This window comes from Poecilia latipinna, unplaced genomic scaffold, assembly GCF_001443285.1.
Source record: "Poecilia latipinna isolate Pla-1442-1.1 unplaced genomic scaffold, P_latipinna-1.0 Scaffold436, whole genome shotgun sequence".
Classification (NCBI taxonomy): domain Eukaryota; kingdom Metazoa; phylum Chordata; class Actinopteri; order Cyprinodontiformes; family Poeciliidae; genus Poecilia; species Poecilia latipinna.
Window position 1 is genome coordinate 206858 of NW_015113052.1, and position 27779 is coordinate 234636.

The window sequence follows — 27779 nt, forward strand, 5'->3', positions numbered from 1 at the left end:
CACACACACACACACACACGCACGCAGACACACACATATCCGCCTCAAGCAGCCCTTTGCTCTGCTCTGCTGCCGGCTGCTATCATTGAGGCTGCACGGTCAGGTGCAAGAAATGAAAGAGCCATTTCTCAGATGTTTCCACACAAGAGAATTTTGCGGATGTCGTCTCACCTTCAAAGCCGACAGGTCGATTTCAAACTGGCTCTGAGCTGGAGAGTCACACGCCATGATGGAGAACAACAAAAAGAAGCCACTCTTAGTTTGCCAAATATCCGAGAACGGCCTCTGCTGTCACGACCGAGCGTGTGGTCCTCCTCTCTGGGCTCCCCTCCTCTCTACGGTGAGCTCTCTCTTGCTGGACCAAGAGAATAACGCTGGTTGCCTCTCGCTCTGCCCAGCCGTGCTTTGGTTCGGGAGCGCACGGCTAAAGCGCAAAGGCGCGGAATACGGAGGGCGAGAACAGCTCCATGTCCGCCGGGATGTAAAGAAGTACACTGAGTAAGGTGAAGCGCTGCGGAGGATGGATCGCTGCTGTTGCTGCTGCTGCTGCTGTGACAGCCAGGCGGTATGCAAGGGTAGACGGGAGGAGAGCGCACTGCCTCCTCGGGAAACCACGCCTGTCACCGGGCGGGGTTTGGTTTTGCTCAGGCTGTAAGCGCTCTCAAACTTTTGTTTTTCCCCCTAATCTTTTCCTCCAAGCTTTCTGTCTAATAACATTTTCTTTTCTTTTTTTTTTTTTTTAATTCGTGATCAATGTGTCGCGTTGTCTCCAGTGGCGGCTCTCACATGAATAGCGTCCGGGCAATATGGAAAGCCATAAGGGTCAAAAATATTCTCACTAGGGGAAGTTATTACTAGGATTTTATGCAAAAACCATGTATTAATTCTGTAAAATAAAAATGAATGAAACTCCGTAAGGCTTGAATTCCTCAAAAAAAAGAGAAAAGATTTACAACCTTCAAATTAAACAATCTAAAATTCACCAATCTGTACTGATTTAGTTTAATGTTTGTATTAAAAAGCAAAAGCAACATTATTGTCATGTCTTTCTACCCTGCTATATAATGAAACACATATGAACTATCAATCTGAATTCTCACACTATTCCCTTTTTTAACAAAAGGACATATTTCCCCATTCTTTAGGTTGATTGTTTTCTATGTTGTTGATCAGGGGGAAAAATGTCTATAGTCGGCCACAAGAAAGAAAAAAAACAAGGTCGCTTTTTGAAAACTGGCTATTTAGCCAAGTATAATGAAAGTAGAAATCAGAAATGGGTAAAAAAAAAAAAAAATCAGCTTTGTGTAAAAGTCACTGAATTGTCCTAGTTTCTATGAAATTAAACTAAGATGTGGTTAATAAAAGAGGAATCCTTTGTGCTGTATGTTTCTTCTTAAATATTTTTTTCATCTTCATGATTTGTTAATTTGTCAATGAAAATGTTGCCCTCAAAAAAGTAAACAAGTGTTGCAATTTTTTTTCTAAGAATCACAGCAAATAACCCTCTAGGAATTTAGATTTTGTGGATCTTGTTACTATTACTTTATCTTTGTTTGCTGTCATTGAAACTCCCTATAGTCAACTGACCCAAGATAAGAAATAGTTAGATTTAGCTTATTTTTCTGCAGTGTTTAAAATACATCCTACAAGGCAAGTCCAAGGCTACACACCAACCTTACATTACAACGTCACAACGTTGCAAAATTTAGTTAGAAATCAGATGCTGTGGTCCTGAAGAGCCAAAGTAGGCATGTGATTTGATCCCTCTAAATCAGCGACTGGTTAAAGTGTTTCGGCAACTTCTGTGAGTTGTTTTCCTCCTGAAAGAATCTGACGTGCACCGTTTCCAAAGTTCACCTGGTGAATGGATGTGGAACGCGTGTCCTCTGTGATCATCCTAACTGGAACACCTGGTTAAAACGTGTTTTCTTAAAACTCACACTTTTCCTTGCACTCGTGCTCTTGGAATGGCCTCTGAGAACAATATCAATTGAAAGGGTTTATGTTTTAATGGGTTCTTTTTGGTACTTTTATGACTTCTTAGATAAATCTTCAACGTGTTCTTAGATAAATTACACTGGACTCCGGCCACTCTAGTGTTCTTTGTTTGGGGATAAGTGACACTCCCTGTAGTTCACTGGAATCCCAAAGCCTTAGAAATGACTTTGTAATCATTTCCATTGTTATTAATGTCAATGAATTTGACACCTTTCTTGAATTTCTTTAGAACATGTTGCTTTTTAAAAAATCCTCCGGCCTACTTAATGTTGTGAAACAGTTTCCATTTCAGTGATTCCTTGATTCCACACCTCTTGGCCTTCGGGGGCCAGTGTGGGTAATTACAGTTAATTCATGATTTAACAAGAAGACGATTACTTTTTCATAGTTTGCTTGATGAAGTGAAACATTTATGCATGGTTTAAGAGAAAAAAAAACTGAAGAAATGTGTATGGAGTCAAATACTTTTATCCCAGAACTGTGTTTATTTAGGGAACCTTGCCTACTTGGATACTTAACCTGGCATTTATTTGTGCATGGCATTGAACCAGTGAAACTGACTAATGAGTTAGACAAGGTCAAGATAAAGATGCGCTTGAAATAATTCTTCTAGAGCTTTAATTCATTTCTGAAAGATATGTTAAGAAAGAAATCAACAGCAGGAAGATCACGGGCCACAATCTACCAGTACTTTCTTTAAATGTAGGTGCTGGTTGTTGCTAATAAAAATAATCAACACTTATCAGTTCTACGTCACTCAGCACTTCATCACATCAAAACCAGCGACTGACAACACCACGCAAAGGAAACAGGTCAACAGTTAAATTTGCAATTTTAAGAATTCATAATTTTCCTCCTCCGGGAGAAGGAAGCTTAGTTTAATTTTCCGGGGTGGAAACCACCTTCAGACATTTTTCCATTCCTGCTTCACTTCTCTTTAGTCACATTTCCTTTTCCAGCTTTTGCCTGATGTCTCACTTTGTTCTCCAAAGGTGGAAAGTTAAGACGGTAAAACCGAAAATTTCTAGATTTTATTTTTTTTTTTTTCATGAGATGGAAATAAGTTTTGTAGAAATTCAGTTTCTTATTTCTTGGAAAGGAAAAAGAGCCTGTCGTGCCAGTGTCAGTATGCGATGAAACATTAGGTACCAAGCCCTGAAATTGGTTCAGTTCAGGTTTTTCTACTTCCAAGTCCTGAATTTCTGCTGCTTTCCTGGACTTAAAAGGTTTTGTTTATTGTTTTAATTTTTTTTTTATTTTATTTGTACTTAAATACTTTCATTACAGTAAAAAAATGTGCAACTGAATTTTGTTTACTTTATTTGTAAATAAAAAAGATATTCAGTGGTTTCCATGAGTACTTACACGCTTTAATGTTTTTCACATTGTGTCACACTGCAACCATAAACTTTTATTAATTGGTTTCTACATGATAGCCCAACAGAAAGTATTTCATTGCTGTAAAGCAGAAAGAAAGAAATTCAGGTTCTCAAAACTTTTTCTATTACAAATCTGAAAGGTGCGGCGTACTTACTCACCTCTTTTTTTTCTCCCACGCCCTTAAAGCAATTCAGCGCAACTTGATACAGTGAATGAAACAAACACAGGACAGTCATACATTACTTACCTGTTTTAATATTGTTCAATGAAAAATTGTAAAGACAAGGTAAATATGTGCTTCTCGTTTCACCTTGCACAGCTTGATTTTCACTGATGGGTGGCTGTTGTGATGCATTATTTCAATCATTTTGATTTTTCTATGCACCAAAAGCTTTAAGCACATTTTAAATGCAAGGTAAGCATGACCTCTTAAAGGGCGGGCTATAATCTACTTTTCAGACACATAGTGCCATTTGATAACAAAATAATTATGTCACCTTCAGTTGTTATGAAAATGCTGTATCAAAAACAACTTAGGAGAAATCTGGCGTCGCATCACAGCCACATCAGACACCTTGAAATTGGGCCTCTGTCTCTTTAAGAAGCTGCTACTCGTTTCAGACACGCCCACTTCAGCACATCGTCCCAACGGTCCTTCTTAATGTCATCCAATGCATTGTAGGAGCATTGTAGTTCATATGATAAGCTCAGTAGAACTTGAAAAAATAAATGGAGGTTGAGGAAAATGTAGCAAGTGGAACTGTGTAAGTTACACTATGCTGCTGCCATGGTTACAGGGCTATTATCCAGGATGACTAGTTTATCACGAATAGGTGAAGATCTAACCTCACCTGAGTGCATGCAGGCTTTGTTCTGATTCCTGTCCTGACTTGAGAGTCGCCAGGAGTTCAGTTGAAATGACTGCACTACACATCGGCAGCAGAATCTCTTTTTTGTTTGTTGTTTTTTGTCAGTCTTCCAGACCAACGGAAGCAACCCTTTTCTTTTTCTCTCATCCATCTCATAAAAAAACAAACAGTGACTCACTAAGAAAAGAAAGTCTTTAAAGACTTGGAGTTGAGGAAGAACTCAGAAACCGTCATTGTTCTGGAGAAGAAAGCTGAGCTCAAACAAAGCTGGTGGGAAAAGTGTCAGGATTTCACCTGGAATTCCACAGAACTCCAGTCCACCCTACAAATTACTCACCGATTCATTACTGACGTGTTGGCTTTTGGATTCCTGCTTATCGCCATAAGCATAGCAACTTCGCACAAGTAGAACAAAAATTTAATTAAAACAATTAAAAGTGTTTTTCCTTTGGGGAACTGCTAGTCTGCCAATTCATCATCTCTTTCAAACTTTTTAATGAAACCTCTACAGCAGTTCTGTGGAGTTTCCACACAAACTCTTCAAACATCTGAGAAAAACCATAAGCCAGATCAAACATCAAAATGCTTAAAATGACATTTTTGTTGTGAACACAATCACAATTAAAAAAAAAGTCTATGCTGGGCACACAGATCGAGACGTTACGACGTTTACTTTTTGCGGGTCGAAAGAAGCCAGACTTTAATGTGTCACAATGCGTTAAATTAAAAACCAAAAATTAGAACGACTTCAGATTGTACAGACAAGAGAACAAGGAGTTAGACAGCTGCACGACAGTACAGTTAAGTTACAAATAAACAACCGTTATAACCACGATATTCACTAAACATAAAGTGTTAAATGCTTCACAATTCATAAATAATGCACTGACAAATACAGAAACTCAAAAACATACATTTCTGAGCAGATTCTCCTAAAATAACACCTCTTGGTCCCGACTGAGTGCTTATTCACAAGAGTCCATAAGATGTTTTCTCACCCTGCTGCTTTCAGGCCAGGCTGGATGATTCAAAAGCTGGGTGTGGCAAAAACAACATTAAGATACGCAGTCCCAAATAAAATGGGTCATCTAGCGTTTTTTTCTTTCTTTTTTTTTCCATTCGTTTCAACTGACAACTCTGTCAGTCTCTCATTTCTCCCGCTCCTCCAAGAATCTTCAGTCAAACGGTTCCTACATTTAGAATAAGCTGCAGCTCTGCATCTCTGGAAACTGCGCTCCGCTTTTCACATTCGGGGGGGAAAGATAGCGATCAAACAAGGCGGAATGTAATGGATATATTTCGACGGCGGACACGTAAGCTCACGTGCGCGCGCGTCGACGAAACGAGCGTGTCATAAATCAGACAATCTGGAGAAGCCGGTTCCGTGTGCACGCTATTTGGGATCAGGAATTCTGAGATTTTTACATGACGGTTTTGTTTCAGCTAAAACTGCCTTAAAAGTTGGATTTGAAACAGATTTGAACTTTAATTTAGACTCAGACAAACTAAGCGAAACAACCTAATAAAATATCCCAGCTGTTGGGTTTGCAGTCTGTTCTTTTAAGAAGCTAGCACCACCAGCTGGACAAAAGGGGGAAAAAAAAAATGATTTGCTCAAATGTGCAGGATGATTGTCTGATACATCCCATCTTTGATTTCATTATTCCAAATTTTTGAATTGAAAATAAATAAATAAAAATAAATAAAACAAAGATACGCAACCCCGGATACAAATCTGTCCCGATAAACGTCTCTGAGACGTTGAGAACGGCCTTGTGGTCCGTAGATGCAGGAACGGCAGACGTGCGCGCCCGGCACGATTTGTTGGGCAGCAAATCCTTCATCGACGTCGAGGGAGAACAGGAAGAATATTCTGGATTTCCGACTTAAAAACCCCACGCCTCAATAGATTAGGAAGTCAGGTTAAAAAGGTGCGCAGAGGTAAAAAAACAGCAATTATAGCACTAACATCTCACAAACTCGGTGAATTATGTGCATTGTTGTCAACAGAGAGGTGAGCGTCTCGATGGCACCGCCAAACTGTTTTCACGATGGACCCTGTGAAATATCTGCTGTGAGCAGTTCAAAGTCCCAGCATCTCAAACTGCCAACAATTTCCCTCACTTTGAAAAGATCCTGTTATGATTATAGTCCCATTTGTTGTTCATACTGCACATCCAACAAGGTTCAGCTGACTTGCGGTCCATTTACATAGTTTAGTGTTTTCAGGTATCCACAGGTTTGAGAGGTTCCAGGTTCCTGGGGGTCAAATGAAGCTAAAAAGACTCCTGGAAATCTGACTCTCGTGTCTGGATGAGGGATGAAGCACAGACCCTGTGGCTAAGGTCCAGTACTGGTCATCGTCCCCTTATGTCCAGATCTCGGTCGGGACCATGGCTTCTTTCGATCCGACTGAGGGCATCAGGTTATGCTCGGACAAGAAATCCAGGGGAAACTGGACCAAAAAGCCCCGGATTTTGCGCAGCTCCTCCTGAGCGCGAGCTTTCTCGGTCTGAGCCAAACCCGGCTTGGACTGGAACTGCTCCAGCTCCGACATGTTCCTCACCAGGGACGAGGGAAGGCAGCGGAAGACCTGCAACGAAACGAAGAGAAGACAAATCAGTTTCACAGCCTCACCTCTCTCTGGTTCTTGGGGCTCTTTTTTCACCATGTCCAGAACTTTGTCCGAATGTGAAAAATGATAGAGATTTTGTTTCTAAACGCCTATCTAAGGTAAAAACCAAAACTTTAAAGTTTGCAGAGTTTTTTTTTTTTTTTCTCAATCAGATGAAGCTGTCAAGAAGCAGGATCTTATCTTTGCTCTACCTTCTCATAGATGGTAGCGTTCCGGCCAGCCGTGGTCATCCACACCTCCTTGTAGAAACGATCGCTGACGGGGTCGGAGAGGTCGATGCTCGTGTCCGTGTGGCCTCCCAGGATTGTCCTGCTCAGGAGGAGATAACAGTAAACACACATAAAGGAAATATGTTGTCTTTTTTTACATATGTATATATATAATTTACTAGTTACTCGGTGATCTCAATAACAACCCTATTGATAATCACAAAAACATAAATTACAGACGCTGGGGGCACTCTGATTGTATGAACATGAAATGTAAATGACCTAATGGCGTTTTTTTGTTTGTTTGTTTTTTTTTTCCTTTCTAACACAGGCGTCTATTTTCAACGAGCACCTGAAACATTCAAGGCGCAGCTCGAGTGCGTAGGGTCCAGCTTGATACTCCTGCCCGTCCATCACCGAGGACACTTTCTCAGAGTCCTCAACAATCACTGCCACTTCACTGTCACGCTTTCCCAGCATGCTCCGGTCATTGATGTTCGCAGACCCTACAAAGAAAGAACAAAGAAAAAGGCTTAAAGTAACTCAATTCGAAGTATTCAATTATATTTTTAAAACCCTTCAGGGGTAATCTTAATGTGGTTGTTGAGGAATAGATTTTGGATTTGATATGCATGGTTACTGTCACAGTGCAAAATGATCTCTACCGAAACCTCCATGCACAGAAACCTCCTACATTAATTTATATAAAAATATCAGATTTTTTGGCCTTTAAAAGGATTAAAACTTAAAGATCTTGCACGTCGGTCACACTGCACGTTTTTTTAAAGCGGAAAAGAAAACACTTCTCTGAAAGAAAAAGACTTTTGAGACAACTCAAAATGGAACATGAAATTCCTTACGCTATGTAACGAGCCATAACGCCCTCTGTCAATCCGTCACAGTAGTTTTATTAAAAAACAAAAAAAACAAAACAAACAAAAACATGTCTGACAGGTATTTGTCAAGAGATATGCAGGTTTCTCTTGGTACGCCTTCTGGTGAGCAGTTTCGCGTGAAACATGTTCAAACTCTGCGGAATAAAAACGGTTGAAGAAGCTGGTGAAGAAGCTTTGCCCTCCAATGTGTCCCTGGTTTATAAAAAAAACAAAAAAAACAGCCGAACCTGAGGGAAATGACAACACGGTTTGTGCCATGCCTACAACGGATGACCAAGACCACCAAGACCAGTGCCGCTGATGCCTTTCTTGAACCCAAAGTTTCTTGTTTAAGTAAATTCTGTTGTTTTTCTCAAATGAAAACTGCACCAACACAATTTTATCTGCTGCAGCAGGACGTCGCTGTTTGACTCAGAGAGTGAAAGAAACGGGGTCTCAGGTACGTTGCACTCCTTCCGTCCGACATGTGCAGCATTAGTTGAAAGTATGAGCCACGTCTAAGAGGTCGTTTGGGAAAACTATCTGCAGAATGACTTGTAGAGCTTGAGCGGTGTGACAGACTGTTCCCTATAAACACTATTTCGACAGCTACATCTGAAAACGTGGACCGACTGCTCATACGCAGACTTTACAGGGCGTCCTTTGTGTTGTGTGCACCGTCTCATCCTTCACTGGCAACTTTGCGCTGTGTCCTCACCTGCCCTCCTGTTCACTTTTTATTCATTTACTTTTCACAATTTTCTGAACTTTAAAATTTTAAAATGACTAGGCACATTTTCAGACGAGCACAAACACAACTAAAACAGGACAAACGGTACAAGCAGTGACCACATATGAGATATGAGTTAAAGAAAGTCACAGCCATAACTTGCTGTGCATTATCGTCGTTAAATGAATTAAGAACTGCTGTCATTTTAAATTCTATTCAAACAGCTAAGAGGAAACTCAAGGAAGGAAAGACTTAAAAACTTGGATTTGTGTGCAAACTTCTTGTCTTTTTTCTTTTTTTTTTTTACATTTTTTTTAGACAGAAATCAAGAGTCGGTTAACATGGTTTCTTCCAGCTGAAACCAAACCAGGGCAATTGTTGCAGTTTTGTGGGGAAAAAAAAATCCATGTTAAGAGAAGTTTTATCTTGACGGTTTCTTTAATTCTGCTTTGATTGTAAAAATAAAAAATGAAAAAAATTATTTATGCCCTTTACTTAATTTAGAAAACCTAAATTAAGTGAAATCTAATGCAATAATATTGTGAAAACATGTCCAAAATAGCTTCATAGGGTGCTTGACTTGAAACTGAAAAAAAATATATTCTAAACTTACTGAGATCTCAGGTGGCGTTGAGGTGGCCTCAATCAAGTGTGAAAGGAATTAACGTAAAGTGAGGGAAAAGCAACTACAATAAACTTTACAAATACTTAACGGTTGACCTCAAGGCAAACAAACAACAACAAAAAAAAGATTTATTTTAGAAGTTGTGAAGTTGCCTCAACATGTAGACCTGATGTCATGTGCTTTCTTCACCAGCAGATGGCACACTAGAGCTGTGCAACTTTGATCACATCTTCCCGCAGTGTTGCTTTGCACATTAGTTTGCTAATGGTCTGCACGTGGTGAAATGGAGCCAGAGATTGAGCTTTCTCACACTTTCTTAGTGGGAAAAAAAAAAAAAAAGTTGATGTCTTCAAATAGCAGCTGATGAGAACGGCACCGGAAGGAAGAGCGACAGAAGGCGAAAGTGGAGACAGACTAACCGATGATGACCGTGTTGTCGTCAGCGATGAGCATCTTGCTGTGGACGTAGATGAGCTCCGTGATGAGGCGCCCCTCCAGCTCGGCGTGAGTCCGCAGACCGGCGAAGGAGATGTAGTTCATCCACTGGTCGTCCACTGGGGGACAGAAAAGGGCGAGACGAGGTTAGAAAACAGCCACTTCTCACTTTTCAACTGAACGTATCAAGATATCGCAGTAGTACTTCACTTACTCTCCTTCTTCAACTGGGAGATGATGGCGTATTCTCCTCTTATCATCGTTCTAAGTAAAGACAAAACAAACAACATTGATCAAATACGTCCAGAAATAAGACCAAGGATGTGACGCTACTTCGCTGTCTGCTTTTTCATTTTCCTTCCTCTTTTCATTTTAAGTACCTCCACTAATTCTATTAATGGATGTTTGGCTATATACCTGTAGTTAAAGTGCATCACAGCCTGGATGGCGTTCCCTCCACCTGTAGTGATGTCACCCTCGAAGCCCGGAAGCAGAGGAGTGACCACGTACACGCGGTACTTCTTACCCTCCCTGAAAAGCAAGCAATCAGTTGCGACCATTTGTTGGATGCACGGTAAGAAGCTCGTGTCGGTTTGTAGTTACAAAAACTAAGGAAATGTGAAAAAGAGATATTTGCAAGATAAAAGCCCTCTTTTTTTTTCTTTTTTTTTTAGCATTGCTTCAACTTGCTGCACAATAGAAAAGGGAAGTACTTGTGTGCCCTGATGATCCTTTCGATGATGGCGTCTCCGATCTTGTTGTAGACCGTTCTGTTGTCTGCACAGCTGATGAAAAACTGATTCTGTGGTTGGAAAATTAAAAACAAAACGATGAGACGTGCATCATCTCAACTTAATTCCATAAATGATTTCACTGCGCAAAGATACAAATCGCTCCCAGTTTCTTGTAAGTATAAATTAGGCAAACTCTTTAATGGCACATTTTCTTTTTCAGTTACAATCACATAAAAACTGTGTTGGAAAGTTCAAGAACAGGTTTTGTCACGTCTAATCCTGACAAGCACATCCAGGTGATCTAAAAATGATCACCATCTGATGCCTTGACTTATTTATTTTGGTCCAATCGATAAAAAAAGCCGCCCATCTTCTCAAATAATCTGGGTTATCTAAAAATCTGGAACATCTTTTTCCCAGGTGTTCCAGCAGAAAGAACCCAAGCATTCATGGGTTCTTTCTGGCTTCCTCCCACAGACTCAAAACATTGCTGTCAGGTTAATTGATGTCTCCTTATTTAAGAGTGTCTTCATGCATTGTTTGCCCAGTGATGGACTGGTGACCTGTATAGAGCCTTTCTCTTAGTGGTAGGCGTCACCACATCCCACAACACTGCGAGGATAAGTGCGTATAGACGATGGAGGGATGGATGATGTGAAATGTTTTGTGTAAAAATTAAGATTTTTGAGCTTTGCTCGCTTTTTTTTGTTTGTTTTTTTTGTTTTTATAAACACAGTGCTATAATTCTGAAAACAAATATACATGGTATCAATGAGATATCAAACTGGAGGCAAGAAATTCTGATTGGGGAAAGGCAACGTGTAATACTGGGTCAAGCAGCTTAAAACATAATGGTTTGTTTGTCATTTCTGAATCTTATATTCTGAGCCACAGGGACTGCCACCATCATGCAGTAGTACAAGACTTGGCATTCTTTATGTGTTTTTTTTGTAATGTGGAAATGACTTCGTTGCACTCCTCTTCTTGTACACTGACTGGCGAAAGTTAATACCAGGTCCTACATGATCTAGATGTTGGAATTTATAAAAAAAAAATGTGTACATAAAAAAAAAACAACAGATGCATGGATGGATTTTTAAGGTTACGAATACAGTTTTAAAAATTGTTTTAGATTTTGACATGTCGATTAAACAGTCTGGATGGTCTGCCTGCTAAAATGCTAAAGTTTTTTTTTTTTTTTTGTGGTAGGAAGCGAGAACAAGTCAGACCAAAACCCACACAAGCAAAGAGAGAACATGCAAGACCCACACAAAAAGGCGTTCGCAAGCGAGATTTGATCTGTGATGCAACAGAAGTGACTCACAAGAAGTCCTTCTTCTTCATTCCCTAATTTGTGCTAATCCTTTTAATCAGATAAAAATAAACACACATCTCCTTTAACAGCCTCGGTGATGCTTTACCTCTATGTAGACGTAGTGCTTGCTCTTGGCGATGACCTGGATGTAGGCATTATGAATGGACTCCTCGTGATATTTAATGCCTGCTGACCAATCCGCTGATGATCGCAACACCTTGCACAAAAAAAAAAAAAAAAAAGAAATGGAGAAAGTTATTTAAAAAGCACTTTTCATAAAAGATGATACAACCTGAAGCAATTTCAAAGTGAATGGTTGTGTGCAGAGCTTCTTGTACTGCAGAGTAAACTAATTAGACGGGTAACACAGCTAATGTGGTTATAATATGCCAGACAGAAAATAATTCTCATAAGCTATCGAGGAGACTGAGGGTGTTGTTTGTGAGCATAAAGTTTCCCACTTAATGTTACCTATAATAACTAGCTACAGCACCTGCTTTTTTTAATCTCAGTGTCTGAGCCAAATGAAGAACAAATCATTTTTCAGTATTTTTAATTCCCTTCCAAAATGCAAAGTGGTAACGTTAGCTTGAAGCGACTTTTTTAATGTACTGCAGTCAAACCCTCATAAGTTTGACTTATTAGTTGACCACAGACTGATTAGGTGGAGATTATTCCATTCTCTGCTTTTATGCTTTGCACAATCGCTGCACTGATAAAATCGCATTCGTGGCGATAAAAGTGTTTGCTGACAGGGAGTGCTGACAGTTGTGTCTGTTAGAGTTGCTACGATTGTCAGAGCCTGACTGGAAATGAGATGCTATAGAAACCTGTAGTAATAAAATCCTGCAAAGTGACTAAACCGTGAAGCCTAGGCATAGATGAATTATATGGTAAAAAAAATAAATAATCAAATATCTCAAGTGAAAAGGATGAATGCAACAAGCTTTTTGCAGCTCTTTTACATAAACTGATAGGACTTTAAAAACACAGTTTTAGCAAGAGTTAACAGATTTATGATGTGATCTTTATACATATCCTATTAATTTTAGTTTGGTTTTTTTTTTTCAGCTTGAACTTTGTGAACAGAAGTATAGCACTTGTTGCATTACGTAACTTTCTTGGAGCACAGGGATACGTCTCTCTGCTATCTGCTTCCAGCAGCCATTGAAGAGGTGGGCAAATGTTTGATAGTGGGAGTTTATCTCGCATGTTTTCTCTTTGAATCCTCCACCGTACTGGTGGAAACATTTCGCAATACGTCCCTAAAATGCATTCCGTTTCTTTTAAATATTAGCGCCAGGTCGCGTTCCCTCACCTGTACTTTAGCGTTAACACACCCAGGAACTTGGTACTTGAGCTCGTCGGCAGAGGAGTGAGACTTTGGCAGGAGGAAAGGGTAAGAGAGAGAGCGGTACTTTGGCTTCATGATCTGCAGGAGGAAAAAGTAGGAGAAATTAAGCAAAAGAAAAAAATAGAGTAAATTTAACATAAGGAATTAAAGCTGGAAACGTTTTAAGGCCAGAAAATAGAAGGGGGAAAAAAAAAAAAAAGTCAAAAGCCACAGAAATTAGAAGCACTGAGATGAGGGCATTTTTTCCACACTGTTCCAGTAAAACATTTCCAAATTAGCACATTTTTTCCCTGCATTTTTCTTTTCCTAACCCATAAACACCTTCTCTTACTAAAAGCCCGAATAAGCTTAAAAAAAAAACAAAACAAAAAAAAACAACCACAAAGTTGAAACCTATTTTATCCATAGACTGATCTTTATATATAGTATTTCCCTCATTCTTCCTGTTTGTTTATTTTAAGGCGTGGCATATGGAAATCATTATACTTTCGTAAAGTTCCACCGCTGGATAAAGTGCCTGGCCACATCCCGGGCGCCTCGCCCATGGACCACCGAGGCGATGTCATGCCAAGGCATTCTGGGAGTGGTGTACCTGTCGATAAAGTCTGTACAGCGTGGAAAAACATGGGGGCGGGGGTAGGGAATAAATAAAAAAAAACATCATGTCAAATCTCTTTAAGATAAGTGCACTTTATGTTACTTAATCGTAACGTACTGGTACAAATATTGGAACTTCTATCTAAAGTAATAATAAGGAAAACAGTTGAGATATAGAAATGTGTGTATTTGTGTACCAGACCATCAAAAGGTTTCTCCAGCTGGATCCAGTCCTTGTAAACAAAGTTGCAGTAGTCTTTTCCGTGCCAGAAGCGGGTGTTTCCCTGCAACTCGCCAACACCCGTTTTCAAGCTTTTGACAGAACCACTTTCTACAGATATGCACATGTGGGGGGAAAAAAAAAAAAAAAAAAAAAAAACGTATATTATCTCAGTAAAAAGTGCTGATTCACACATTCCTAACAACACCTTCATCGAAAACAAACAGAAGCCGCATGCGGCTTTCGTTCTCGCACACAGCAATGCGAGATGTGGAATTAGAACATCATTGTGTGTCGAAGCGAAAGCAAAACAAGAGTGTTGACTTTCACACCTGCGCTGTCCACGCTGCTGACGCTGTCCACGTGCTGCAGAGTGTGCTTTTGCAGGTGTCTGTACAGGCTGAACCGGACCATCCTGCTGCGCCCAACGCCCTTCAGCTTGGGCAACTCGGCTGCGTCGGGAGTCGGAGTCCCGAGGCCGTTGCTCTGCGGGACGTCGTGAACGGCAGACACACCCTTATCGGAGGAGGGAGGGCTGGCGCTGGCGCTGGCGGAGCTGGCCTGCAAACAAGTACAAGATGAAGATAAGAAAAAAATAAATAATCAAACGTCCGACTGTTTGACATTCCCCAGATAAAACTGTTTAGAGATTAAGCTCTTCAGTGAGCATTGCGGCTCTCGTAGTCGTACTGATAAATACAGCCGTGCTAGGCACCACAGCGCCACGCAGTCGGAAATCTAAACACTGGATCAGGCTAGAACCCTCCTGTGTTTTGGCAAGTCTGCAACAATGAAGATTTAGTATTCTTGATCACCTCACTTTATCTTGGAAAAACCTGGAAGCTTTTCGTTAAAAAAAAAAAATAGTAAAAATGTTTTGCTATATAAATTGCTCTTTTGCTGCAGAAGAGAGACTGTGTGACCAACTGCTGAGAAGAATGGGGAAGCCCGTTCGGCTAACGGTTAGTTAGCCTTAGCAAACCTTTTTCCTGCTAATGTTTGTCGCATGGACAGATGTGGGTAGTGACTAGTTACATTTTGCATTTACTTGTGTGACATTTTGGAAACAAGGAACATTTAGGAGTATTTTCACTTCACCATGCGTGTTTTTTTTTTTTTTTCTTGAGTAATATAACAATGTATTAGTCTGCACTTCACATTGTCTGTCTGGTCAAATACAGCTACTATTATCTGTCTTTTAGCATTTTCAACCTCTATCTGAAACAAAAGAAGAATATTGGCAGCATGTAAATCAAAACAAAACTCATCGGGTATTTAATAGGCAGACCTGCTCGAGAGCCACAGAGCGCGTCACGCTGCCCACATCTGTCAGCCGATGCTCTTTGTCGTCCCATCGTCCATAAGCCAAGTCGATGCCGCCCACAAAAGCCACCGATTGGTCAATAACCACAATCTTCTCATGATGGGCCCACAGGTACACGGACGAAGAGACGTGGTCTGGATGCCGCATAACCTGGGACACAAACAGACACTTGTCGCTATTCTGGATCGAGACAACTGGGCATCAAGAACAATGTGTACGATTTTAGTTTACGCCGCATTGGATTTCTTCACGTGATCAGCTTGAAAAAAAAAAATATATATATATATTTTTTTTTTTTTTTGCTGTTCGACAAAACGGGATGACCGCTGGCCACTAACCTTGATGTTGGGGTGCAGGTGCATGAGCGTCCTTTTGCTGTAGCCCGAGTTGATGCCCAGGGCGAGCTCCACCTCCTTGTACAGCATCACAAATATCCGTACTCCCTGTTGCTGCGAATGCAAAAAAAAAAAAAAAAAGGTTGGGGATCTTGCACGTGTATTCATTCAAATGTCGAGAATACTCTGTTGGACAGAATATCTTGAATAAGTATTTATGCTTCCTGATACTTTTCCACATTTTGTCCCGCTACAACCACTAACTCCAATATATGTAAATGGGATTTTATGGATATTTGAGTTGTTAGACCAATACAAATGTGAGGTGGAAGAACAAAAAGATACTTTTTTTTTATCTTAAAGTTAGCTGTCCTGTTTAAGCGCTGAGAGGTTTCGTTTGACAACGATAATTGAAGAGCATCATGAAGACTGAGGAACAGAGCAGAGAGGTCAGTGATAAGGCTGTGGAGAAGCTTAACGCTGGATTAAGTTATAAAATAATAACCTGAGCTCTAAAACTGGAAACACCGCTTACCGATATGTAAACACCTAAACTGACAGACCAGGCAAGAGACCCACTAAACTGAGAAGCGCCCAATGAGGACAGGGGTTGGCATTAGTAGTATGTTTTAGCAATTTGCCACACGCCATGTAGATGGTACAATAAACGTAAAACAGGTGACTTTTTTTTTTCTTTTTTTTTACAGACTGGCACGCAACCCCAAACACACAATCCCTATGACTGAACATGGTGGTGGCAGTGTCATGATGTGGAGATAGTTTTCTTCCTTGGGGAGAGATATAGAAAATCAGAGCTGATGTGAAGATGGATGGTAATAAAAACGGGGCGCTTACGGGGCAGAAAGCTTAAAACTGGGAAGCAGAGTTTGGATCAAAGCATATTCGTGGGTTAGAGCGATTCAGTCTAATTCAGACACAAATATAATAGAAAATTAATTGCAAAACTTGAAAATTAATGTTAACATACACCTTCTGTGATATCTGGCTGGGTTTGAGTATTTTGTGAGGATGGATCTGCAGTAAAACGTGACACTACAAAGTATTGATCCACGGTGGCTGAATTAAAAGTCAACAATTTTAACAACTGCACGTGATTTTCTTTCCACTTGGCAATTCTGTGCCATTTTATATTGGTCTGTCAAATAAAATCACAATAAAATGCATCTTTTCCTTTTTTTACTTTCAATACTACCAGCCACACAAATGCAAAATGAGTCTTTTAGCTCAGGGAAAATTATATTCATTTGCGTGATATGTTTTATTTATGAACACAGATTCCACAGGAATCAGCATTTGGCCTAAAAAGTCAATCAGCTCCTTGTACTGTAAGGCGAGTCATTTCACTATAATCACTGTTCACGTAGTGCCTGCTTACTGCTTTGCGTTTGAGGATGCAGTCCAGCCTCCATCTGTTTCCTTCTACAACGGGTCTCTTCAGGAAGATTTCCGGACTCAACCTGACGAAAAAAAGAAAAAAAAAAAAAAAGAAACAGAAAAACACAAAGAAGGGCAAACAGATGAGTAAATATCATTACTTGTATACAATCGTAGTAGAAAATGAAACCTCGATCTGATTGACTTATATTTTGCTGTCTACAGTATAACAGACATGACACGATGCAGTCTTATGAGCCAATCACACTGGCATCCGGCTCATGTTACACTGGCTAACACCTCATTGGTAAAGAGCCTAAGCCCGGTGATTACAGCTTTGGAACGCTGGGATTTCAGCGGCGCAAAACATTTCTCCCCATCTCTCCCTCAGAATACGCGCGTAAAGCAAAAACACCAAATAAGTTCTTGTACCTGCAAAACCAAGTATTTACAATATGCATATGGTGTGGCTAAACAGTTTCTGACGGACTGAACAAATGCAAAAAAAAAAAAAAAAAAAAAAACTAAGTGCGAGACAGCAAATTATGAAATGACAGAGAGATAAAGGGGTCCAGCAGATGGGCAAACGGATACGGAGACAGTCGGCGGATTTTCTATTCTTGGTTTCAGGCTGTAATTAGAGCCAGAACAACGTCGCGGCTCCCTGGCAAGGCCTCGGGATTCAGTGGCTGAGACGTAAGATAATGTGTAAGGAAACGTGCTTCGCTGGCCAGTACGCTGTGCCAGGCTGTCCTCTCATTCTGTGGTAGCAGAGTGACAGGTGAGTGAAAACAAGGCATTAAAACCGTTCCAACATGCCGTCAGGAGTTGGAACATTTTAAAGCCGGTTGCATCCTCTGAATGCAAGCGGGCAGCACAAACACAGAAGCTGGGCTGTATGCTAGGGTGAACTGCACGAGTCTTAAAACGGGACAATGAGACACATGGATGCTTTGCATAAAGTTGACGTAGATCTCTACGTGTGTCTATAATAATCATATCCGAGATGTCACGTTTTAAAAAAATGTGCGTTTCAAAGATGCTGGATCTACAGGTCCGTATGTTCCCTTCCTAACAAAAGTGCACTGATGATGAAAACAGAGCTGGGTAATGAAGTGTGGTTTTAAACAGCAGGATTTCACAAAAAAAAAAAAAAAATCTTTATAAAGCTAACGCAAAAACAATCCCTCCGAATATTCTGAAGTGTATTTGGGTTCGTGACATAACAAGAGGCATAACTCGGCGTTTCATGCTTGTAGTGTTGAAGGAGCAACTTTTATGTAGATTTTGGCACAGAATCTTGATTACCTGAATTACAAGACGTTCAGCCTTCTTTGTTTCTTATGTGACGTCGCCAGAAGCATGTGAATGCAAAAACATGTTTCTGCAGGGAGCGTTTTTATCCAGACAAAACAGCAAAAGAAACCAGAAAAAAACTTGCTTGTTGTTCTGCAGAAGCTACATCCAAAGGATTTGTTTTTGCAGAAAACTTTCACTCCAGTTCAGTTTCACATTTACTATTTCAACCTTTTTTTTTATTATTTCTGACCCTATAACAACATCAGCACTCATCTAAAATGGTTTTAAAGTCAAAGTTGCGTTATGTTATGGTGGATGTAGCCAACTGAATTGAGCTGATCCAATACACTTTACCAAAAAAAAGGCAAGTATTAAAACATAAGTGGGAAAAAAATACAGTCTGTGATAAGTCAAAGTTTGGAGGAAAACAAGAATAATAACAGAACAAATATATATATTTTTTTATTTCCAACTCTTGCATATTGTCAATTACATAAGTTCTGAAAAAATAAAAAATAAATAAAAATCTGGAGTTATACTGAGATTTTTGCAGAGGTAATCTGACACTTTGAACCTTGACCTTGACACAACACCTCGTTCACGCAGCGAGGACAGAGAAACTCACCACCAGTCTGTGATGAAGATCTCTTCTTTAGCCTCCTCCAAAGCGTCGGCCACGTCCTCCATGTACGTCTTCCCGTTCACGTACCTGCGCAGACACGGTTTTGCTGTTACACTCTGCATCTCCTACAATCAGACGTTTACTCCCAGCGTTTCGACGCACGCACTGAAGAATGCAGCAGAGAAAGGAGAAGCTGCTTCTGTTTTCTTAGAGCTTATGGTGTGATCACAACTTCAGTCTTCAGCCGAATTTTAGACGCGACAAACGATTTTTCAGTTCTCTTTCCTCCATGTTATTTCTCATTAAAAACCACAAACCTGTGTCATGACTGAACTGTTCTTTATCTACCACTTTTGCATGAGCCTAAATATAATTTGTTAGCTAAATATAATTTGTTAGGGGGGGGGGGGAGAATGCAAAAAAAGGAAGAAATTGCCATGCAGCCAGAACAGAGATTTGACTACTCAGTCCTCGTAAGCGTTTCCATAGTAACCAGAGAAACACTTGCAGAAGAAGGTGGAGAAAACGTCTTATTTATTCTGACACTTGCATTCTTGCAAATAGCACAGTTACATTCATTTTACCATGTGGGTATAAATGTATTCACGCGTTGTAAAGCTGTGGGGCAATGAGTTGACACTTAACTCATGACTTCCTGTTGATGTCGAACATAAGACACAAAGGCCCATTTCTCCTGCCGTCCGTCAAAATTCTCCATTACCGATGGATGTGGCTGTTTGAAGGAAGGATTTCCAGTTGCAGTCTGTAACTGCAGCAGATCTGAAGAAGCTCCTGACTTAAACTGCTTTTCATGTTGTGCTACAGTAGAGGAGGGTCAGAGTCGTCTATTTTCAGAAATCGGGAAGTCAGAAAAAAACAAGCCACTTTTCTAAACCCAACATCTGCCCCCTGAGAAACAGTCTAAAAGTTTACCGCAGTTTTAAAGTAGGCAGGGCAAGAACTCCAGATTTTCTAAACCGGGAAGATGGCAAAGGATGTAAAATAAATCTGCACTACTCGCTATTTAGATACCCGGAGGGTCGAAGCCTGCCGTCTTTGGAGTCGACAGATCTCCAAGAAACTAGTAGATGCTGTCAGGGTCCGAACTGGTTTCTTGGACGCCATATTTCCTGTTCTATCATCACAAGCACAAACGTGGAGTTTGCATCACTGTACCGTTTTTCTCGAGAGATCATATTTCTGCAATTAAAGGTGCATTCATTTCCAGGGGTGCCTGGAGGGCGCTGTATAAAAACAGGAAGCGTCAAAGAAACGAACCAAAATATTTCTTTCAAGCGCCAGTTTCGAGGTTTCAAAGCGATCAGCATTAAACTGAGTAAAACCTTTTGTTTGTTCGTATTTGCACACCCACACATCGCCGACGACCCCATCAATTTTTCTGTCCTCCCTGGTGCAGTTACCATTTGGCAGGGACGTTTTCCTGTTCCTGTGCGAACGACCCGAAGCGGTGTTCTCGGAGGAAGGCCTTCCCGTGACTCCGCACGAAGCTCTCGATGCTCTGGCCCCACCAGCGCGCGTGTCTGTAGCTGCTGCACTTAAACACAAGCGTCCTGCCGGCAGAAGACACACGGATGCTGTTTAGTACGTTGGAGGTCACAGTTCGGAGGCAAAAGTTTCATCCGTTTACGAAAACATTAGAGCTTTAAAGCTTTAGGATATTAAATCTGTGCTTGATTTTGTTTTAGCTGTTTCTTTGGGGCGGGGGGGGGAAGTACACTGTAGGAGGAATCACTTTAACCACTATTTATTCTGTGGCCACAGATATGACATATTGCTATTAATTTTCACAACATGGGGAAATGCAATGAAGCTCAAATGTTCATGTGCGCACAAAATAGTGCAGAAACCCAACCTGGAAAGGCTGTCAACGCGGACTCCATGTTGGGTCTCCGTCTCTTTGGAGTCCATCTTGATGCTGAACTCTTTGTCCACCAGCAAGACGAAGGAGATCGCCCCGGAGTCTGGCTTCATGTACAGCAAGAACGAGTCTTTGACCACCAGCCAGCTGCAGAACACACGTTTAGTTGTTGTCAGCATCGTCATCAACAACCTCCAGCGTCCGCATTTACTGTTGCGACTCTCTGCCGACTCTCGGAGAAGAAGAAGCGCTTCTTTGGCTCCTCGTCTTAAGGGAAGGGTGTGGGAAGAAAAACCATCAGTGTGCATCAGGATGTAGGTGGCTTGGCCGAGCGCTTCCAGTGTGTGGGATTTTTGAGTGGATTTATTGTCCTTAGAAAAACAACATTCGAAAATGGCTTGATGGTAGTTTAGATAGGACGAAGGAATAAACATTAAAGCTTGTGGGGGAAAAATAAAAAGATCTATTCAATCTGTGGAGTTCATGATTTTTCTTCTCACCTTTTTATGTGTGTAAACATGCTCAAAATGTATTTTTTCAACAGATTAAAGAGCAATAATTATTTTTTTTTTTTTTTTGCATTACAAGAAAATACAAGAAAACCTGCAGCCCCTCAGACTAGCTTAACATATATTTATGAAAATTGATATACGTGTGGAAATCCTACAAATAAAACGTCTCTTGCAAAAATGTCCAAATCCTTTGCCAGGAGGATGTCAAAGGTCTGCTGTATATTATTGAATTTGTGGAGGATGATAACTGTACAGTGTCGTTTCTTCAAACAGCTGATAAAAATCTCATAATGTGTCATATACATGTCAGGGTCCTACGATGTTTCAAATTGTTTTTTTTGTTTGTTTTTTTTTTTTGGTTTTCTGTGTTTGTAGTTCTGACTTATCGGCTTTATTAGATCAGCCTTGTTTCTGTTTCACTATAGCTCAGTACTTTTCTGGCTTGTTCATTTATTCTTTCTGCTTAGTAGTTCATTATTACAATTGGATTCATTTTCCTAGTTCCCCTGCTTGTGCACGCTCCCTCTTTCTCTCTACACCTGCAACCTGTTAGCTAATCAGCTCCAATCTTTTGTTCCATCATTCAACCTCCTTGTACTTGTCCTCCTCTTTTGCTTTCACTCCTCTCTGGTTCCTCCTGTTAGATCCCGCCATGCTCCTCCTTTTTGTCATCCTGGCTGTATGCAAGTTCTTGTAAATTCAAATTTTTAGTTTTATCAAATTTATCACCATCTACTCGACGCCTCTGCCTGTCTGCATTTGGGTCCACCGTAGCCTCCACAAATCGTGACAATAAAACCTCAGACACTACAGATTTTAATTTTTTTTAGGGGGGGGGATTAAAAAAAAAAAAAGATAGCAAACAATGTGACAAACTAGAAAACAAGCATTGATGGAGCAGCGGCGACGCACCGTTTTGACCAGCGATAGCAGGCCTGACCCTGACCGCAGCAGTTCATTCCTGGGATGCGATGTCCGCCGGAACGCTTGTAGATCATGCCTTCCCTGTTTGACGTAAAATGACGAGAAAATAAGAAAACAAATGTAAAACCAAGCTCTGCACTGGTTATAAGAATCTTTGTTTATTAGGAGAAACAGTCAAAATGGGGGGGGGAAATAAAAGAAGAAAACTTACAGTCCTTTGGGACCCAAGTCATGTATGAAAGACAACTGGCTAACGTCAATGAACTCCATCTGAGAACACAAAGGAAGACAAAGCAGGAGGTTTAATGCTGCGGGTTTGGTAGTTAATACTGATATGGAAATATTTAATGTGGGATGAATATTAAAAATCACATAAACATGACAGAATAAAAAAATGATAAAAAAAAATGTATTAGTTACTCACAGTGTGGTGATATTTCCGATACATGGCCATCTTCAGAAGCGTGTTTATGTAGTCCTCCAACTGTCTCTATAGAAACACACGCTACATTGCATCACAGTGATCGCTCTAACGACAAAATCTATGTATAAAACCACCAACACGCGGAAACACATTGTCAGAGAGGGCTTGAAAAAAAATTAATAAATAAATAAATAAATAAATAAGTTGGCATGGAGTTTAGTGCCATGGCAACAAAAAGAGCACACAGAGAGCATCGTGCAATAACTCAAGTATTAAAGCTGTTCTCCGACCAAAGAGGAGGCCCCAGTCGGAAGAATGCCAACTCACTCTCCTGCTGGAGACCTGCTCATCTCTGGCCAGCTCATCTCCTCCCCCCCGGGGCAAGGAAGGCATCTCCCTCACCTCGCTCTTCCTCACAGTCTTCCTCCTCACGGTGTGGCTGGGAGGGAGAAGATTAAATCCCGAAATTGAAATGCACTGGTACAGAGAGAGTGTTCATAAAATCACATAGTCAAATGGGTTTTCGCAGAAATAGGAAGTGACGGGGGGTGGGAAGGTTTTCTGTGGTGGCCCAGACAGGAAAACGAGCTCCGTCACGGGTAGTTATAGAAAGGCAAATGATCAAAGCGACGGGACGGATAAGCTACAGCTGTGAGTCGGCAAGAATTTCTTCGCGCTAATAAAAACGGAGCAGTCGTTAACGTTATGTTGACTCGTATTACGTGACCGACTTTGTTTGCGGACGGTCAAAAATGATGACAAAAAGCACTTTGAACAAAAGTTCGGACATTTAGGGAGTTGAAAGCTCATTACATCATGAGATGCAAGTACAGAACTAAAACAATAATGTCACAGATGGTGACTTTTTATGGAACACACACTGCAGGAGCGATATACTGTACATAACCAAATAATATGGATTGTAAGCTAAGTGTAATCATTTTTGTTCCCCTTCCAGATAAACTTTACAGTTGCAAACTATGTGAAGATACAATTTTACAACTGTGTGTCGCTTGTGCAAAATGCCCGTTCCTGTTTTTCCAGTCTTATCTTTGTGTTCGTGGTTCGCTAACAAAGGCAGCGTTGTTCTGACACGAATCAAGCAGCGTCAACATCAATTCTCAGCTCCCGCATAGCATAAACAGAATGAAGAATATGAATAGAAGTATGACTATGCAAATACCAATTTAGTTTTTATGAATCTGCCCGTTCAGACTTAAGGTCACTAATAGAACCAGGATTTTATGTTAGTTTCCCCCCATAAGGATATTCTGCACAGCTAGTCGTTGGAAAAATCTGGTGTATTTTTGTTCAGTCGGCAGAAACTATTACAGAATATCAAATTTGTGCTTGGAACAACGAAAACACACTGCTCTGTTTTGATTCCCACAATAGTTTCGTTGGAACCGCTTTGCAAGCTAAATTATCAATGAGTCGCATCAAAACAAAAAGGAAATACACCAGCTTTGGCCTGACACTTCCCTCCTCTAGCCGGAGGAAGGAAGAAATGATATCGCAGTATGTGTCGAGTTAGATAAATTTACTTAGAAAAAAAAAAAAAAAAAAACGAGGCTGTCCTGCAGTGATTCTTGTGGGGACAAAATATCTGTTCCTGGGTAGGAAAACTGAAAATGTAGCTTCTAGGACGTCACTGGTGAGTGAGTTGGAAAGTGTCACAGTGTAGACCATGTAATCTATCTGAAATGAAAGATTTCATATGTTTTTTTTTATTGTTTGTTTTTTTATTATTATTATTATTTGAGTGAAGCATCAGATCGAGGCCGGTTGTAAGCAAATACGCTAAATGCGTCATTTGTTTGGGTTTTGCATACGAAACAGTACGTGTCTGAGCGCGGGGCGGCGTCCGCTACGTCGTTTCGGGAACGAACCTGCGTGACGGCAGCGGTATCCTAATGAGGGTTTTGTACGTCCTCAGCTCTCTGTGCAGCTCCAGGAAATGTTTCTCCTTCCTCTTGACCAGCCAGGTAAACTCTCCGTGCTTCATCTCGATCTTAAACACGGCCGGCAGGGACTGCGGACACACGCAGCGGGCGAGTCGGTTAAGCTCAAACGGAAGAACGTATCGTTTCAGATCGTAGAGAGCTTCATGTGGAACAGGGTACCTTGTTGACGCTCCTGTGCTGCGACAAGTTGAAGCGGTCCTGCGCCGTGGTGAACCGCTCCACCTCTAGGATCTTGGCGGTAATTGGCACAGTGGGGAGGTAGACCTTCGCACTGGCCTCCTTAAAGCCCACTGTGGCATACACCGCTGAAAACGGTATACGGCAGTCTCCTAAGAGTGAAAACCAAAACAGATGGTTAATATTAATGAAGATGTGGGGGGGGGGGTTGTGTGTGTGGGAGTCGATCATGGCAGGCTGCATTTCTAAGAAAGTCTGCTTTTGTCCACGATTTTGCTGCATTTAATATATATGAAAGTCTGCGGTATCTGCCTGAGCGTTTTAATATTTTGTCACATTACAACCACAAACCTCAGTCGATTTTATTCGATAGATCAAAAACACATTTGTAGAAGTGAATGTTATTCTAGAAATAAAAAAAATCTGCAGAAGCTGGCTGTCTTTTGGGGTTTGTGTTTTAAACAAAGCATGAAGAAGCTGACATTTCTGCCCGTTCTTCAAAGAAAAACAGCTGAAGCTCAGTGGGACTGAATGGAGAGTATCTACAAACGCCCTAATGCTTTGTCCTATTAATTAAAGGAGCCAAAAGAAAAGAGCAATTCAATAAAAGAGTCAAAATTATGTTGCTGCAAAGACACCCAGTAGCCATGCCGTGTGTAAATCAGCTCGTAATTTTATCATTTAATAACAAAAGAACTTATTTTCGACATTGCGCCTTTCTTTATGATAATGTTTATATTGTCATAATAATGTTGCGGCACGTTCTTCCTCACCATTTTGATTTTATCCTTGTCAATATTTCAAATTCATCAATATTACTTCTCTTCACCCTGATCTGCTGATTCTGTACTCGGTAAATAAGACCTTACAGCTACATTTGGTTTAGAAATCATCAGTGGGAGTCTGTGAGGGGTGGAGACATTCATCGCCTGCACCTGTTCCCACGGCGCTGATTAGCACCTTTCAGTACAAAGTTTTCTGCTGTGCCTCACCTGATTGATGGTGTGAGAGATGTTATATTACGAAGCCTAAAGAGCTGATTCAGATGGTTTTCATCCCGCCTTTCTCTTCCTGTCTGACTAAACTGATTACGTTGAGATGAAGCAACGTAAATAACCACATCAGCCTGGGGTGAGGTGAGGAGGACTAAAGGAGTGGTGCGGAGACAAACATTAGGTAATTAATTCTAATAATCATTTTTGGATTGCTAGAAACAAGAACGTGTGCATTGAGCAACAACACAACGCTTGTGAATTTCTGGAACTGGAGTGTCATCACATCTCTTTTAGTCATAAAATGAAGAAGCAGAAACAAACGATTGCGTCCACATTGTTAAATACGTTGCTGGAGATTTTCTGCCGTTCTGTTGTAACGTAACAAACTCTAAGAGAGGTGCAAGAATTTTTCCAAGTGAATAAAAAGTCTATCTTCAAACCTTCTCCGCAACTAGATTGAACGTGGCCTGTTGTTTTTCCATTTTCCAGATCAATTTCGCTTCGGCATTTTAAAGATGTTCAGAAGAGTCAGTGTATTACGTTTGACTCTTTCCCTTGTGAGAAACGAGGCGACACACACCCAAGTAGTTCCCGTCGTAGTCGAGCTCCTCGCCCTCCTCGAGGTCCAGCTCTCTGGCGTCCAGGCTTTCCACAAGGTCGGCCATGTCGATACCATCAAGCGTGTCCGAAGCTGCCCGGGTCTCAGAAACTTCAGCGTTCACCAGGTTGAGGTTACTGGCAGTAGGCTGAGCCTTGTCAAGCATATCTTAGCAGTCAGACCCCAGTGCAGGGCGCACCTGTGGGAGAGAGGAGGCGATTATGACGTTTGAGTCATTTGTTGATTCATGAATTTGAGACTGGTGGATCCACTTCCTGGAGTCCACACTCCCACATGGGAGGGACAGTCATTTGACTTTTGACCTTTGTGACCTCATTCTAAACCCAGCCGTTCTATTTTGAGTCGGAAAACTGTCAGAAATATGCAGGACCTCTGACAAACATGCGCAAAGAAGGATTCATGCACCACTCACACAACTACGACAAGATTGCCATAAGAGTAATCCGTTCAGTTTAATCTGGTTAGTTAAATATGTTTGTTCAGCTGAAATGGCTAATGTATTAAATAAATGATTCCTAGATTGGTGAGAGGGGGGAAAAAAATAAGGTGTGATCAGTTTTATCATCGTTACCTCTGGTGCGGATAAATCATAAAGGCTAAGGCTGATAAGATGAAGATGGATTACATGAAATCAAATGAAGTGCGTCACACATCTGGTGATTCTCTCTCTCTCGCCATAACCCTCAATATCTACTTATCAAGCACATAATTTTAACGAAACAGAATCGAGCTTATGAATAAAATCACCAGTCCGATGTTTGCTCGTGCTCGTCCAGGAGCTTCTGTTTGAAAAACGTCCTTCCAAATGGACGTCTTTTCTAAAATACATTCTTCCTGTTGGTTCTGAAACCTGTCATTTGCACAACAAGCTGTCCCTCCTATGCTTATCATAAAATGTTAGTGGCTTTTTTGCTACAAAGAGTCAGCAGCCAAACTAACACACTGGTGCCATAATTGCAGCTGCTAAGAAAAGTCAGCCTGTTGGACGCCCTGCGTGACCCACCCCCTCAGGTGACGGGGGTGGGAGGTGTTGTGGGAGTGGGTGTGAGTGTTGGTGTGATGGTGATCTGTGTCTGTGTCATCCAGTATTTAACAAAAATTCATTTTATGTAAATATTTTCCTGAGCTCCAATTCCTACACTTCAGTCAGGTATCAGTATTTTATATACATAAAATACTGATACCTTTGTGATCTTATATATATATATATATATATATATATATATATATATATATATATATATATATATATGTATATATAAAGCTGATCTGCATTGACAAAAGAATAAATAAATAAAAAATAAAAATCAACATTTGAACTAAAGTAATTCCAG

The 27779-nt window shown here is 40.7% G+C and overlaps 2 protein-coding genes and 1 long non-coding RNA gene across 22 annotated transcripts in view; 1 reads left to right on the top strand and 2 right to left on the bottom strand.

The window, feature by feature from the left end:
* The window catches only part of tnika (TRAF2 and NCK interacting kinase a), a 72591-nt gene extending 71983 nt beyond the window's left edge, over positions 1 to 608 (bottom strand). For 4 of the 19 annotated variants that reach the window (XM_015038270.1, XM_015038267.1, XM_015038265.1 and 1 more), the window contains exon 1: positions 172 to 608. In XM_015038270.1, coding sequence (XP_014893756.1) covers positions 172 to 228 — 57 coding nt within the window. In that variant the 5' untranslated portion in view covers positions 229 to 608. The remainder of the gene's footprint in view (positions 1 to 171) is intronic. The other 15 variants (XM_015038282.1, XM_015038274.1, XM_015038278.1 and 12 more) reach the window with 10 other exon arrangements.
* A 4228-nt stretch (positions 609 to 4836) lies between these two features.
* pld1a (phospholipase D1a) overlaps positions 4837 to 27779 on the bottom strand; it is a 33060-nt gene continuing 10117 nt past the window's right edge. The window contains exons 2-26 of the mRNA XM_015038288.1: positions 26407 to 26623; positions 24814 to 24983; positions 24580 to 24722; positions 23018 to 23129; positions 22691 to 22756; positions 22478 to 22536; positions 22255 to 22347; positions 20825 to 20977; positions 20373 to 20522; positions 18955 to 19038; positions 17032 to 17113; positions 15639 to 15749; positions 15265 to 15450; positions 14309 to 14537; positions 13959 to 14087; positions 13646 to 13764; positions 13124 to 13237; positions 11912 to 12022; positions 10470 to 10558; positions 10174 to 10287; positions 9971 to 10020; positions 9741 to 9875; positions 7444 to 7597; positions 7074 to 7191; positions 4837 to 6840 (exon numbers count right to left, since the gene is read on the bottom strand). Of these exons, the coding sequence (XP_014893774.1) occupies positions 6616 to 6840; positions 7074 to 7191; positions 7444 to 7597; positions 9741 to 9875; positions 9971 to 10020; positions 10174 to 10287; positions 10470 to 10558; positions 11912 to 12022; positions 13124 to 13237; positions 13646 to 13764; positions 13959 to 14087; positions 14309 to 14537; positions 15265 to 15450; positions 15639 to 15749; positions 17032 to 17113; positions 18955 to 19038; positions 20373 to 20522; positions 20825 to 20977; positions 22255 to 22347; positions 22478 to 22536; positions 22691 to 22756; positions 23018 to 23129; positions 24580 to 24722; positions 24814 to 24983; positions 26407 to 26590 (3180 nt within the window). The 5' untranslated portion in view covers positions 26591 to 26623 and the 3' untranslated portion in view covers positions 4837 to 6615. The remainder of the gene's footprint in view (positions 6841 to 7073; positions 7192 to 7443; positions 7598 to 9740; positions 9876 to 9970; positions 10021 to 10173; positions 10288 to 10469; positions 10559 to 11911; positions 12023 to 13123; positions 13238 to 13645; positions 13765 to 13958; positions 14088 to 14308; positions 14538 to 15264; positions 15451 to 15638; positions 15750 to 17031; positions 17114 to 18954; positions 19039 to 20372; positions 20523 to 20824; positions 20978 to 22254; positions 22348 to 22477; positions 22537 to 22690; positions 22757 to 23017; positions 23130 to 24579; positions 24723 to 24813; positions 24984 to 26406; positions 26624 to 27779) is intronic.
* On the top strand, positions 9813 to 11891 carry LOC106951033 (uncharacterized). Of its 2 annotated transcripts, XR_001425738.1 has the most exons (4): positions 9813 to 9902; positions 10180 to 10330; positions 10431 to 10662; positions 11700 to 11891. It is a non-coding gene; the product is annotated as an uncharacterized LOC106951033 (long non-coding RNA). The 2 variants fall into 2 exon arrangements; XR_001425737.1 differs by having other exon boundaries at positions 10431 to 11887.